The 14326-nt window shown below is 41.5% G+C and overlaps 1 protein-coding gene across 9 annotated transcripts in view; it reads left to right on the forward strand.

The window, feature by feature from the left end:
• Nucleotides 1-14000, forward strand: part of CATSPERE (catsper channel auxiliary subunit epsilon) — an 85987-nt gene extending 71987 nt beyond the window's left edge. For 6 of the 9 annotated variants that reach the window (XR_014817489.1, XM_084979308.1, XM_084979313.1 and 3 more), the window contains 4 exons: nt 3423-3509; nt 6563-6720; nt 11367-11420; nt 13569-14000. Coding sequence is in view for 8 of the 9 variants with exons in the window: in XM_084979308.1 (XP_084835434.1) it covers nt 3423-3509; nt 6563-6720; nt 11367-11420; nt 13569-13722 (453 nt within the window). In the remaining variant the exon portion in view is untranslated. The remainder of the gene's footprint in view (nt 1-3422; nt 3510-6562; nt 6721-11366; nt 11421-13568) is intronic. The other 3 variants (XM_084979309.1, XM_084979307.1, XM_084979312.1) reach the window with 1 other exon arrangement.
• Nucleotides 14001-14326: the final 326 nt, after the last annotated feature.

The raw sequence follows: 14326 nt of genomic DNA on the forward strand, positions 1-14326 counted from the left end.
AGAACTTTACAAAGAGTTCCCTGGTGGCTCAGCTGGTTAAGGATCTGGCATTGTCACTGCTGTGGTTCTGGTTACTGCTGCAGCACAGGTTCCATTCCTGGCCTAGGAACTTCCATGGGCTATAGGCGTGGCCAAAAAAAAAAAAAAAAAAAAAAAAAGGCACTTCACCTGAACATCCATGCTTCCCATCTTCCTTCACATGTCATGCAATATTTTACAGCAACAATTAAAGATAGAGTAGATGAGAGCTGGATGAAAGCTTTAGGGGTCTTAAAAAAAAGCCACTAGATTAAAAAGTCTGAGTTTTTAACACATTTCACCGAGGAGAGTCCTCCATAAGAGCCATTTAGCCAGGAACATATTCATTGGACTACGAGAGATCAAGAATTAAACTTTTAGGAGTTCCCGTCGTGGTGCAGTGGTTAAAGAATCCGACTAGGAACCATGAGGTTGCGGGTTCGGTCCCTGGCCTTGCTCAGTGGGTTGAGGATCCGGCGTTGCCGTGAGCTGTGGTGTAGGTTGCAGACGCGGCTCGGATCCCGCGTTGCTGTGGCTCTGGCGTAGGCCGGTGGCTACAGCTCCGACTCAGCCCCTAGCCTGGGAACCTCCACATGCTGCGGGAGCGGCCCAAGAAATAGCAACAACAACAACAACAACAACAACAACAACAAAAAAAAAGAATTAAACTTTTAGGATTTCTCGTTGCAGCTCAGCAGGTTAAGAACCCGATTAGTATCCATGAGAATGCGGGTTTGATCCCTGGCCTTCCTCAGTGGGTTAAGGATCTGGCATTGCTGTGAGCTATGGTGTAGGCTGGCAGCTGCAGCTCTGATTTGACCCCTAGCCTGGGAACTTCCATATGCAGGTCTGGCCCTAAAAAGACAAAAACAACAACAAAATCAATGTATCAAATCTATGAATTCATAATAATTTTTAAGGTCACCTTTGTAGAATGATAGGAAACCAATTCCTTATTTTGAAAACTGATAAAGAGAAAGACAGTAATATTTACCCTATTTTCTTCACATGAACTATACCAAGTGGTAACCAAATAATAGATGAGGGAAAGGATCGCTTTATAAAATTATTTCAGCTGACAAATTAAAAAAATAAAATTGGAATATCTCCAATTTATAACCCAAAAATAGAGGTTATTTACAGACAAACTTTTTTTTTTTTTTTTTTTTTTTTTTTTTTTTTTTTGAGGGCTGCACCCATGGCATATGGAAGTTCCCAGGCTAAGAGTCAAATCAGAGCTACAGCTGCTGGGCTACACCACAGCCAGAGCAACTTGGGATCCAAACCTCATCTGCAATCTACACTACAGCTCACGGCAACGCCGGATCCTTAACCACTGAGCCAGGCCAGAGATCGAACCTGCATCTTCATGGATCTTAGTTGGGTTTGTAAACCACTAAGCCACAAAGGGAACTCCCAACAGACAAATTTATATCAACAAATTTGGCAAGGGACAAATGGATAAAATGGACAAATGCCTTTAAAAAATACACCAAAACTTCTTGTATTAAAAAAAAAATAGGGGAGTTCCCATTGTGGTGCAGCAGAAATGAATCCAATGAGGAACCATGAGGATGCGGGTTCGATTCCTGGCCTTGCTCAGTGGGTTAAGGATCCGGTGTTGCCGTGAGCTGTGGTGTAGGTCGCAGATACGGCTTGGATCTGGCATGGTTGTGGCTGTGGTGTAGGCCGACAGCTGTAGCTCCGATTAGACCCCTAGCCCAGGAACCTCCATGTGCCATGAGTGCAGCCCTAAAAAGACAAAAATAAATAAATAAATAAATAAAATAGGGAACTCTAATCCCAAATCGCTTTCCTGATGAAAGGAAAACAGCAAATATTTAAGAAAAATTTTACTTCAGCCTTTTAAAAACTCTTGCAGAGTATTAGGGTAGGAGAAAACACCTTTAACTCCTTTTGTGAATCCAGGAGGACTTGATGGGACCCTAAAAGAGAATTACGAGCCAGTTTCACTCATGACCACAGCTACACAACACATAAACAAAAACTAGCAAATCGAATACAGCGATTTATTAAAAAAATAATACATGTAGACCAAGTTTGGCTTATTTCATAAATGAAGTGTTGGGGAATATCATTTGAAAATCAACACAATCCACTATATTAACAGAATAAAGAAGAAAAGGCATAATAAGATTGTTATGATCATTGATGAAAAGTCATTTGATTAAAAATTTATCATCCAGGAGTTCCTGTCATGGCTCAGCGGTAACGAACCCAACTAGTATTCATGAGCACGAGAGTTTGATCCCTGGCCTCACCCAGTTGCAGCTGCAGCTTCGATTTGACCTCTAGCCTGGGAATTTCCATATGCCGTGGGTGCAGCCCTAAAAAGGCAAAGAAAAAAACAGCATCCATATGTAAATTTTTTTTTTTTTTTTTTTTTTGTCTTTTTGCCATTTCTTGGGCCGCTCCCGCAGCATATGGAGATTCCCAGGCAAGGGGTCAAATCGGAGCTGAAACCTACACCACAGCTCACGGCAATGCCGGATCCTTAACCCCATGAGCAAGGCCAGGGATCGAACCCACAACCTCATTGTTCCTATTTGGATTTGTTAACCACTGTGCCACGACAGGAACTCCATATTTTTTTTTTAATTTTTTTTGTCTTTTTGCCATTTCTAGGGCTGCTCCGGCGGCATATGGAGGTTCCCAGGTTAGGGGTCTAATCGGAGCTGTAGCCACCAGCCTACGTCAGAGCCACAGCAACGCAAGATCCCAGCCGCGTCTGCAACCTACACCACAGCTCACGGCAATGCTGGATCCTTAACCCACTGAGCAAGGCCAGGGATCGAACCCGCAACCTCATGGTTCCTAGTCGGAACCATGGTTCCTAGTCGGATTCGTTAACCACTGAGCCACGACGGGAACTCCTGAAACAATTAAACTTACTGAGTGAGCTTAAGGGAGTTCCCCAGTGGCTCTAAGGATCTAGAGTTGTCACTGCTGTGGCTCGAGTCTGATACCTGGCCCGGGGAACTTCTGCATGCCGCAGGCACAGCCGAAAAAGAAAAGCAGGAAGGGAGGAAGGAAAGGAGGAAGGAGGGAAGGGAGAGAGAGAGAGAGAGAGACAGACAGACAGACAGACAGACAGACAGACAGAAAGAAAGAAAGAAAGAGAAATCTTAAAAAAAATAAGTGAGTTTAAGAAAGTCTCTCTGGAAATAAAAGTTCTCTGTATAATGTCAATATACAAAAGTCAATTGTTTTTCTGTATATCAGCAAACATTTAAATAATAAAAAATAGATATAAAATTTTCAATGTCACTCAAATATATTAAATACTCAGAAATAACTTGATATACAAAACATATAATCTATATATATGTGTGTGTGTGTTTTATATATATATATATATATATATATATAAAATCTTTTGACAGAGTGGCTGTTTGAATGAAGCTCAGACATGGAAGTCAATGACAAAGCTTAACAAGCACCTCCCATTAGAAGAAGCCTGGGGACCGGAGGTAAGAAAAGCATTACCTTGCAAATTGTTTATTTATAATAATTAATTTGGCATTTTAGTATTAACAAATGCCTGACGGAAACACTTTGGATTTAAATTTGATTTTGTAAATCAAATCCAATTTTTCTATTGGATTCCACTATGATTTCTAAAATGCTTCATCTTAATCCTGTTTGATCTTCCATTGCTCCTGTATTACTAACAATTTTGTTTTCATTTTCTCTGCTAAAAGTCTATGTGGATGGAGATTGTTACATATCTGACAAACATGGTAAAGCACTGGGAGTGAGTCTTTCTAAAGCATGCCTGAATTTGGAGTTCCCATTATGGCTCAGCAGCTTTAAGAACCCGACTAGCACCCCTGAGGATATGGGTCCAATCCCTGGCCTGGCTCAGTGGGTTAAGGATCCAGCGTTGCCAAAAGCGGCAGCATGGGTCACAGACGCAGCTGGGATCTGGCGTTCCTGTGGCTGTGGTGTAGGCCGGCAACTGCAGCTCCAGTTCGACCCCTAGCCTGGGAACCTCCATATGCTGCAGGTGCAGCCCTAAAAAGACAAAAAACACCAGAAAAGAAAGAAGAAAAAGAATGCCTGAATTTTCAGTTCTTGTATAAGAAAAAGATTGTTTCTGAATGCCAGTGATCAATCCTACACTGTTTCAATTTTTTCGATCCAATGTTGAAGGAAACTTTGTTATTTGGTAAATTAAGTCACATCTCGTGAATAAAAAGTGACGCGTAAGGTGTCTCAGCCTGTAAACTGTAAACCCTACAACAGAGAGCTATTTGACTTCTGTATCAGAAGCTGTACATGTCAGGACAGGGATATATACGAATGACATGCGTTATCCTTTATGCTCCCCACAGCAAGCCCGTCCATTTTCCATCCACCGCCCCAGGCTTCCCAGCAACATAACCCTGGGAGCTTTACGCCAAAGATCCTTTGAACAATCCTTCCACCCCAATGTAACCTTCAACCCGTTGATGAGAGCCCCCTCGACCCAGCCCCTGCTTGTCTTTTACTTCTTCCCCCAGCATCAACTCCACAGTCAAGAATCAAAGCACTCTATTCATAAGCGCCCTCAACTCCTTTGCCCAGCCTCACTTCTTTCTATGCAGGCAGCCAAAGCACGACTCTGGTTAAATTCAACTGTCCACCTTAGCCCTTAACTGTGTTCAGAGAAAAACACCCCTGCTGACTAGTTTTGCTTTCATCTCATGATTAAAACGGTCCTGTAATACTGGCCAACAAACATGACTGTGTTTCTCTAGTTCATTCCCTCCCCCCTTCCCCCCCCCCCCCCCGCTGCCTCATAGCTATTGCATGATTTCTCCTCGCTCCTAAAATCTCCAACACCTCTTCCCCCAACCTCATTCTTTTCTTTTCTTTCTTTCTTTTTTTTTTTTTAAGGGCTGCACCTGCAGTATATGGAAGTTCCCAGGCTAGGGGTTGAATTGGAGCTGCAGCTGCTGGCCTACACCAGAGCCACAGCAAGGCGGGATGTGAGCCACATCTTTGTCCTACACTGCAACTCATGGCAATGCCAGATCCTTAACCCACTGAGCAAGGCCAGGGATTGAATCCACATCCTCATGGATACTAGTTGGGCTTGTTACTGCTGAGCCACAGCAGAAACCTCCTCAAATTTTAGAATCACCTAGAGGACTTGTTAAAACAGATCTCTGGGCCCCACCTCCAAAATTTCTGATTCAGCAGATCTGGGGCAAAGCCCCCAGATTTGCATTTCTAACAAATTCCCAGGTAATGCTGATACAGCAAATCTGGAGACCACATTTAAGAAATACTTAGGAGTTCCCGTCGTGGCGCAGTGGTCAACGAATCCGACTAGGAGCCATGAGGTTGCGAGTTTGATCCCTGGTCTTGCTCAGTGGGTCAAGGATCCCATGTTGCCGTGAGCTGTGGTGTAGGTTGCAGACTCGGCTCGGATCCCTGGTTGCTGTGGCTGTGGCGTAGGCCCGTGGCTACAGCTCCAATTCGACCTCTAGCCTGGGAACCTCCATATGCTTCTGGAAGCGGCCCTAGGAAAGGCAAAAAGACAGAAAAAAAAAAAAAAAAAAGAAAGAAAGAAAGAAAGAAAGAAATACTTAAATAATGGCTTACATTCTAGAGAGATTCTGGAGTGCCCACACCAGGCCATTGGTGTTCAATCTACCATATGAGAAACAAAGAGCTCATCACTAAAAGGGTAAATTTAAGTCTGGAGTCTGAATATAATAGAAGGTAGGTACCTGCAAAGATTAGTTATGTCCTAGTGAGTAAGGCTGTCCTTAGTGAAGGATGTCTTTGCATATTTATTCAACACGGCAGTGGAGGTGCTCCCTTCCTGAAACATGTACTTGAAATGAAATAGCCTTCCCACTCCTAGAACTGCCCTGATGGCTACATTGTCCTTCTCATTCTACAAGGCTGAATGACACCTGTATAAAATCTGAGAAGTAGCTCTATAGGCTGTAAATTCTCAAGAGAAAACCTGAAGGACTCCTCACAAAAGGGGCATTTCCACAGGTTCTTCCAAGTTAATGTTGGAGTTTGAGAAGGAAAGGGACAATGTGGGTAATGAATGGCTGGCTACATGTTTATATACTCCCGATTCGAGCTGAGTTCTGGACATGACCGACATAGTACTCTGAGAACTCCTTGGCGAGAAATGAAGTGTACTTCATGAAGCCAGGGCAGATGTGTTTTCTTAGGGACTGTATAACTTGGTCAAATGGTCTTTCAACTCAAAAAGAAAGGAGAAAAAATAATGATGGAAAAATCATTGCTAAATCTGCTAATCTATCAGGAAATATGAGGGATGACACAAACTAGAAGCAACAATCAGTGGGAATCATCAGTCCTATTAGGAAATAGGTAGAAATTTGGAAACAATATATTTCCAGGTGTCCATCTACAAAAAGTACATATAATGATAGAAGATGAATATGTCCTTAGCAGCAATGCATTGTGATGATATGTGTCCAAGATAAGTATATGAAAATATAATTGTGTTCATTAGATTGATCTTAAGGTTTTGTCTTTGTTTACTCTTCAGAACTATAAACACTGCTTTTCTTATGCTATTGGAAAACCAGGAGACTTAAATCAACCATATGAGATTATCAACAAGTCAAACCATAACCATTTAGTCTGGCCCTTGGACCATTCTGGAATGTATGTGTTTCGTGTGAAGATTCTGGATCCAAATTATAGGTGAATATAAATGTTTCATGTAATAGGTTCAGCATTAGTTTATAAAAATTAAATATTTATTTTCTGGATTTGATATTACCCAGATATCTAACTATGGGCATACCTCATTTTGTTATATTTCACTTTATTGTGCCTCAAAAATAAGGTGTTTTTCACAAATTGAAGTTTTGTAGCAACCCTTGGTAGAGCAAGTTTATCAAGTGTCATTCTTCCAACATCGTTTGCTCACTTCATATCTCTGTGTTACATTTTGGTAATTCTTATAATATTTCAAACCCTCCACTAGCAAAAAGATTATGATTCATTGAAGGCTCTGATGATGGTTAGCATTTTTTAGCAATAAAGTTTTCTTTTCTTTTTTTTTAGGGCTATACCTGCGGCATATGGAGGTTCTCAGTCTAGGGGTCAAGTCAGAGCTAGAGCTGCTGGCCTACACTGCAGCTCACAACACGGGATCTTAACCCACTGAGCGAGGCCAGGGATCGAACCCAGTCCTCATGGATGCTATTCAGATTCGTTTCTGCTGAGTCATGACGGGAACTCCGAAATAAAGTATTTTTTAGTTAAGGTATGTACGTTTTTTAGACACAATGCTATTGTACCTTTATAAAAGGAAAATAAATTGCAGATAAATGAGAAGAGCAGAATTAATAAGACAAGGATCAAAGGAAACCCTAGTGGCAGTAAGAATAGAAAGAAAGGAAAAAGTCTAATAAGTATTTGTCAGGAAAAGAGATATTATAGGGATCTAATGGGGCAAATGAAGGAAAAGAAGGAATTTCTACAGTTTTAAGTTTTCTAGACTAGGTGATTAAAAATTATGGTTTGTTTTTTCTACGGATAAGGGGGTGGTTTTTCTTTGGGGGAAATAATGAGATAAGCATTCTGACTTGGCATTTGAGAGGACAATGAAATATCAAAGCGAAGATTCCCCTATAGACAGTTAAACATTCTAATCTGGGCCTTGAGTTGAAGGGAACAGCCGATGGTAAAGAATTTTGAAAATACAGATGTGGGCATCTTCTACACTGATTCCATAAGCACATGTAAGTTAACTGACTTACTAGAAGGAAAGAGAAAGGAAAAGAGCTTTTAGGAGATACCCAGAGTGAAGGAACTGAGGGTGATGAGAAAAGGGGCTGAACAGAAAGCTCCCTAAATAAAAGAAAAAAACGAAGGGGAAAAAATATAAATTTCTATACCACCCAAGAAATCTACAGATTCAAAGCAATCCCTATCAAAATTCCAATGACATTTTTCACAGAACTCAAACAAACTATCCTAAAATTTGTATGGAGCTGAAAAAGACCCCTAACATCCAAAGCAATCTTGAGGAAGAAGAACAAAGCTGGAGGCATCATGCTCCCTTATTTCAAACTATATTACAAAGTTGCAGTAAAAAAAAAAAAAAACAGTATGGTATTATCATAAACAGACACACAGATCAGTGGAGCAAAATAGAGATCTCCAGAAATAAATCCATACATATATGGTCACTTAATTTATGACAAAGAGTCCAAGAATATACAGTGGGGAAAGGACAGTCCCGTCAATAAATGGTTTTGGTCAGAGTTCCCTGGTGGCTCAGTAGGTTAAGGATTTGGCATTGCCACTGCTATGGCACAGGTTCTATCCCTGGCCCCAGAACTTCTACATGCTGTGAGTGCAGCCAAGAAAAATGATGCTCAGAAAACCAGACAGCTACATGCAAAAGAATGATACTGGACCACTATCTGACACCATACACAAAAATTAACTCGAAATGGATTAAAGACTTGAACATAAGACCTGAAACCATAAACTCCTAGAGGAAACATGGGTGGTAAGCTCCTTGCTATCAGTCTTTGCAGTGATTTCTTTTTTTTGATTTGACACCAAAAGCAAAGGCAACAAAAGAAAAAATAAATAAGTGGGACTACATCAAACTAAAAAGCTTCTGCAGAGCAAAGGAAACATCAACAAAATGAAAAGGCAACCTACAGAAGGTGAGCAAATATTTAGAAATCATACATCTGATAAAGGGTTAATATCAAAATATTATAAAGAACTCCTATTACTCAACAGCAAAAAAACAATCCAATTTAAAAATGGGCAGAGTAACAAAATGGACATTTTTCCAAAGAAGACATACAGGTGGCCAATGAGTACATGAAAAGGTGCTCAACTTCACTAATCACCAGGGAAATACAATTCAACACCACAATAGGATGTCACCTCAGCCCTGGTGCAATGGCTCTTATCAAAAAGATAAGAGAGAGAAAACCACGATGCACAAAGACACGTGTACTCCGATGTTCATTGCAGCACTATTTGCAATAGCCAAGACATGGAAACAACCTAAATGTCCATCGAGAGAGCAGTGCATCAAGAAGAGGTGGTACATTTACACAATGGAATATGACTCAGCCATTAAAAGGAATGAAATACCGGCATTTTTAGCAACATGGATGGACCTAGAAATTATGATGCTAAGTGAAGTCAGCCATACAATGAGACACCAACATCCAATGCTTTCACTAACATGTGGAATCTGAAAAAAGGACAGATGGAACTTCTTTGCAGAACCGACGCTGACTCACAGACATTGAAAAACTTATGTCTCTGGAGGAGACAGTTTGGGGGGTGGAGGGACATGCTTGGGTTATGGGATGGAAATCCTGTGAAATTGGATTGTTATGATCATTATACAACTACAGATGTGATAAAAAAAAAAAAGATAAGAGATAACAAGCGTTGGCGAGGGTGTGGAGAAAAGGGAATCTTTGTGCACCGTTGGTGGGAATGTAAATTTGTGCAGCCACTATGGAAAACAGGATGGATGTTCCTCAAAATATTAAAAATAGAACTACCATATGACCCAACGATTCCAATTCTGGATATTTATCTAAGGAAAAGTAAAACACTACCTTGAAAGGGTATCTACCCTCATGTTCACTGAAGCATTATTTACAGTAGCCAAGAAATGGAAATACTGTAAGTGTCCATTCATGGATGAATGGACAAAGAAAATGTGCTATATATACAATAGAATACTATCTGGCCATTAACAAGAAGGAATCTTGCCACTTGAGGCAACATTGATGGACCCCGAGAACACTATGTTAGGGAGTCTACTTTGGTTTGAGTCCGAATTTTGCCACTAGTTAACTGTCTTGTTTTAAGCAAATTGCTTGGTCTCTTTGAGCTTTTTGCTGTATCTATAAAATGAGTACTAATACATATGTTAGGAGTTCCCCTTGTGGCTCAGCTGGTTAAGAACTTGACTAGGATCCATGAGGACGTGGGTTGGATCCCTGGCTTCGCTCAGTGGGTTGAGGATCCAGCATTGCCGTGAGCTGTGATGCAGGTGGCAGATGAGGCTCGGATCCCTCGTTGTGGTGGCTGTGGCTCGGGGCCAGCAGCTGCAGCTCCAATTCCTGGGACCTTCGTGGGTCCCCTGGCCTTGGAACGTCCATGTGCCACAGGTGCAGCCCTAACAACAACAAAAAAATTAATAATACATATGTTATAGTATTCCGAGGACTAAATGAAGTACTTGGGTAAAAATCCCTGACTTTGCAGGGCACATAACAAGCACTTGATAAAAGTAAGTTCTTTTCCTCCCTCTTCTCCCACACAAAGTTGGTGATATCATATCATTAATCTTTATTTAATGATACATAATCTTAGAATTTATGTCTCCTTCTAAGCAATATGCTAAATTATGAGAGAAATTCAGTAACTTTAGAAACAGTAACACAGTTCCACATATCAAGCTCCTAACATTCCCAGCTTCCTGATGGACTCAGCCTACATCAGGTGACCATCATGAGCTCTTTGGTGAGAAAAACCTGAATTCCAATCCCAGCTGTGCTCCTTGTAACTGTGTAAACTTTTGCAGGTAGCTTAACCTATCTGAGCTTCAGTTTCTTCATGTAAAAGGAAAGGCTCCGGAGTTCCCACTGCGGCTCAGAAAGTTAAGAACCTGACTAGTATCCATGAGGATGAGGGTTTGATCCCCAGCCTCACTCAGTGGGTTAAGGATCCAGCGTTGCCATGAGCTGTGGTGTAGGTTTCAGACATGGCTCGGATCTGGCATTGCTGTGGCTGTGGTGCAGGCCAACAGCTGCAGCTCTAATTCGACCCCTAGCCTGGGAACCTCCATATGCCGCAGGTGCGGCCCTCAGAAGACAAAAAAAAAAAAAAGGCTGCTATGAGGATTAACTAAGATAATTCACGTAAAGCATTTGCTACATTGCCTGGTACATAGCAAATGTTCAATTAGTATTCATTCATGTTCAATAAGTACTAATGCTTAATAAATATTAACTATTTATTATTTCTGTCAATACTTATTATTGCCAATTATTATTCCTTTCGTTATTGCTGTTGCCCTGGGAACCACTATCAAAATGACGTAAAGCTGTGAGGAGGACAATGAGGTTGCACTGACAAGGTTTGGGGAAACTTGCAGCAAGCAGCCTAAGTCTCACATAGGGAAAAAACCATCACAGCTAGTACGTAGATGCATCTCTTCTCTCCCCTGTCAGAAAATGACACCTTAACTAACACTGTAAATGATTTGGTTGTTACCATAGAGATGTGCACGGAGTCTTCTAATGCACGGTATTTAATCTAATCTTTAATATTATTTTTCTCATTTGCAGCTTCTGTAACCTAACCACTATATTTGCAATAGAGACCTTTGGAATGATTCCCAGGTAATGGCTGGAGCCTAATCAGGCTTTCACGAGGGATACGGTGGCAGCTAAGAAGGAAATGCACCACTCCCCTATTTCCCTAGGGCCCTAATCCTTCTGCCTTCTATGTGACATCCTAAAAAAAAGTATACGCACCCACTATGCTAGGGGTACAGCAGGAAGGAGTTCCTGAGAATTGTGACTGCACCTAGGGTCCCCTTTTGTTCCACCTCCTCAACAGCCCTTGTCTTGCCATCGAAAGTGTCTTTCAGAGTTCCCGTCGTGGCTCAGCAGTAACGAACCCAGGTAGCATCCGTGAGGATGTGGGTTTGATCCCTGGCCAGGCTCAGGGGGTTAAGGATCTGGCATTGCAGTGAGCTGAGGTGTAGGTCACGGACACAGCTCAGATCCTTGGGTTGCTGTGGCTGTGGCTGTGGCTGTGTCCGGCAACTGCATGTCTGATTCGACCCCTAGCCTGGGAACTTCCATAAACCGCAGGTTCGGCCCTAAAAAGCGTGTGTGGAAGGGAGGGTCTTTCAGCTCCATCAGCTAAGGGCAGATGGTAGACAGCAGCCGTGGGACAGTGAGTCAGCCCTCGACTTCTGGCTATCATTCAATGCATCCAGGAAACAGAGCAGCAGAAGTCATTTCCTGGGACTCAGCTTCAGTTCCCCTGGAAGGCAGAGTAAGTGTCTTTAATATGAAACCTGGGACTACAGATGACTGCTTTTCTGTCCTGTACTTTTATTTTTTGGTTTTGGAAAAATTTAAACAAGAGTGCACCGCAAACAATGAAGTTACTTATGACCCTACTTTATTTATTTATTTTTGTCTTTTTAGGGCCACACCCATGGCATATGGAAGTTCCCAGGCCAAGGGTTGAATCAGAGCTGCAGCTTCTGGCCTACACCACAGCCACAGCAACACCAGATCCGAGCTCCGTCTGTGACCTACACCACAGCTCACGGCAACACCAGATCCTTAACCCACTCAGCGACGCCAGGGATTGAACCTGAATCCTCTTACATCCTAGTTGGGTTCATTAACCCCTGAGCCACGAAGGGAACTCTGTCATCCCCAAATTTAAGAAACATCTTTCATTCTAACATATTCTCAAACTCTACATCTTAACAGTCACCAAGATGGATCCCATCTAAACTTCTAAACAGATCTTAGATCTATCCACTTCTGCCCTTTTCTTCAGCCACAAATTAATTAAAACTCTCATAATACTTAGTTATTACCAAAGCCTCCCAACCAGTTTTCTCCCTCCACGCTCATGCCTCCCATTCATCCATTCCTCACACTAAGGTCAGAATCGTTTTTCTAAAATGAGAATTCCTGTAGCCTGTCTCTGAAACCCTCTCTTGCCTTCTGCATAAAATCCTGATTTCATAGTTTGATAAAAGCTGTCTTCCTTACCTCGAACCACCTATGATTCCTCATCACTGACCACTGAGCTTATTACCTAAGCTCCAGTCACAAAGGAACTAGTTTGAGTCCCAGAATGTCTGGGGCTGGTCTTAAGGTTTTCTCCGGCTTCGGCTTCGTGGCCTCTGTAAATGCATCTCCCTTAGCCTAAAACGCCCGCCTTGGTGTCCTCCTCCGCTCCCAGGCCTTTTGATCTAGCTAGTTCATACTAATCCTCCTAATCCGACTCGTAGACAGCTAACGCTCACATACTCAGTTCAAAGGTCACCTTCCCTGCAAGAACTTCCTGATGCCTGGAGCCCAGAGAGAACTTTATACTTCCTTCTTATGTTATATTCATCAGTCACACTGTCTTCCAGCCTGGTCAGCCTCAAACACCAAGAGGTAAATAAACATCTTGAAGATGAACAAGATGTCTTTTTTTCTTTTTCTTTCTTTTTACGGTTCCCTTGCAGGGGTCGAATTGCAGCTGCAGCTGCGGGCCTGCGCCGCAGCCACAGCAACGCCAGATCCTTAACCCACTGAGTTAGGCCAGGGATCAAACCTGAATCCTTACAGAGATTATGTCGGGTTCTTAACCTGCTGAGTCACAACGGGAACTCTAGACAAGAGGTCTTAAACCTCATCAATCATTGCCAGAGAATAGTCGCATAGCAGCTAGCTGTTCAAAAATTATTTGGCTATGTAAATGAACAACCCAGGTGAACCATGACCTTCGTGGCTCTTTTCTCATTTCAGCCCAAGTGCTTACCTGGTTGCCGCTTTCCTCTTTCTCCTGATGCTACTGTTCTTCACTATTCTGGTTTTGAGCTACTTCCATTATATGAGGATTTACAGAGAATATATTTATGTCCCATTTTACAAATCTGAAAGGAAACCGAAGAATAATTAAGAAAAAAAGTTTATTTTCTATGAATATATGTATATAGAGAGTGTGTATATATACTTATATTGAGAGTATGTGTTTGACCAAGAAATACTAAGTATAAGCTCACAGTATCATCAAATTCAAAATCTAAAAAATGTTCAACTGCCCAAGACAGAAATATGTTCATATATAATCTATGTTATTAAACTAATTAATCCTTAATGTATTTGTTTTTATCTTAAGGTAGTCTTTATACTCTTACATGGCTTTTAAAAAATAAAAAAGATTTAAAACCACCGAAATTTGGTTATTACAATCCTTCCTAAGAATGAAAGTAAACTTTTGAAAATATATAAATATGTCAAATATTATATTTTACATAAAACTTTTCATAGGAAACCTTATATGGCTGTAGTTAATTTATTTATAAAAGACTTAATGTGTATGAATTTAAATAGTCTGTGAAAGGAGTTCCCATTGTGGCTCAGTGGTTAATGAACCAGACTTGTATCTATGAGGATGTGGGTTCAATCCCTGGCCTCACTCAGTGGGGGTTAAGGATCTGGCGTTGCCATGAGCTGAGGTGTAGGTCACAGACGCAGCACAGATCCCACATTGCTGTGGCTGT

The sequence above is a fragment of the Sus scrofa genome, chromosome 10, assembly GCF_054392235.1.
Source record: "Sus scrofa isolate SSC_HxYL_T2T_F1_AM1 chromosome 10, Sscrofa_HxYL_maternal_Yorkshire_Landrace_v2.0, whole genome shotgun sequence".
NCBI classification, from domain to species: Eukaryota; Metazoa; Chordata; class Mammalia; order Artiodactyla; family Suidae; genus Sus; species Sus scrofa.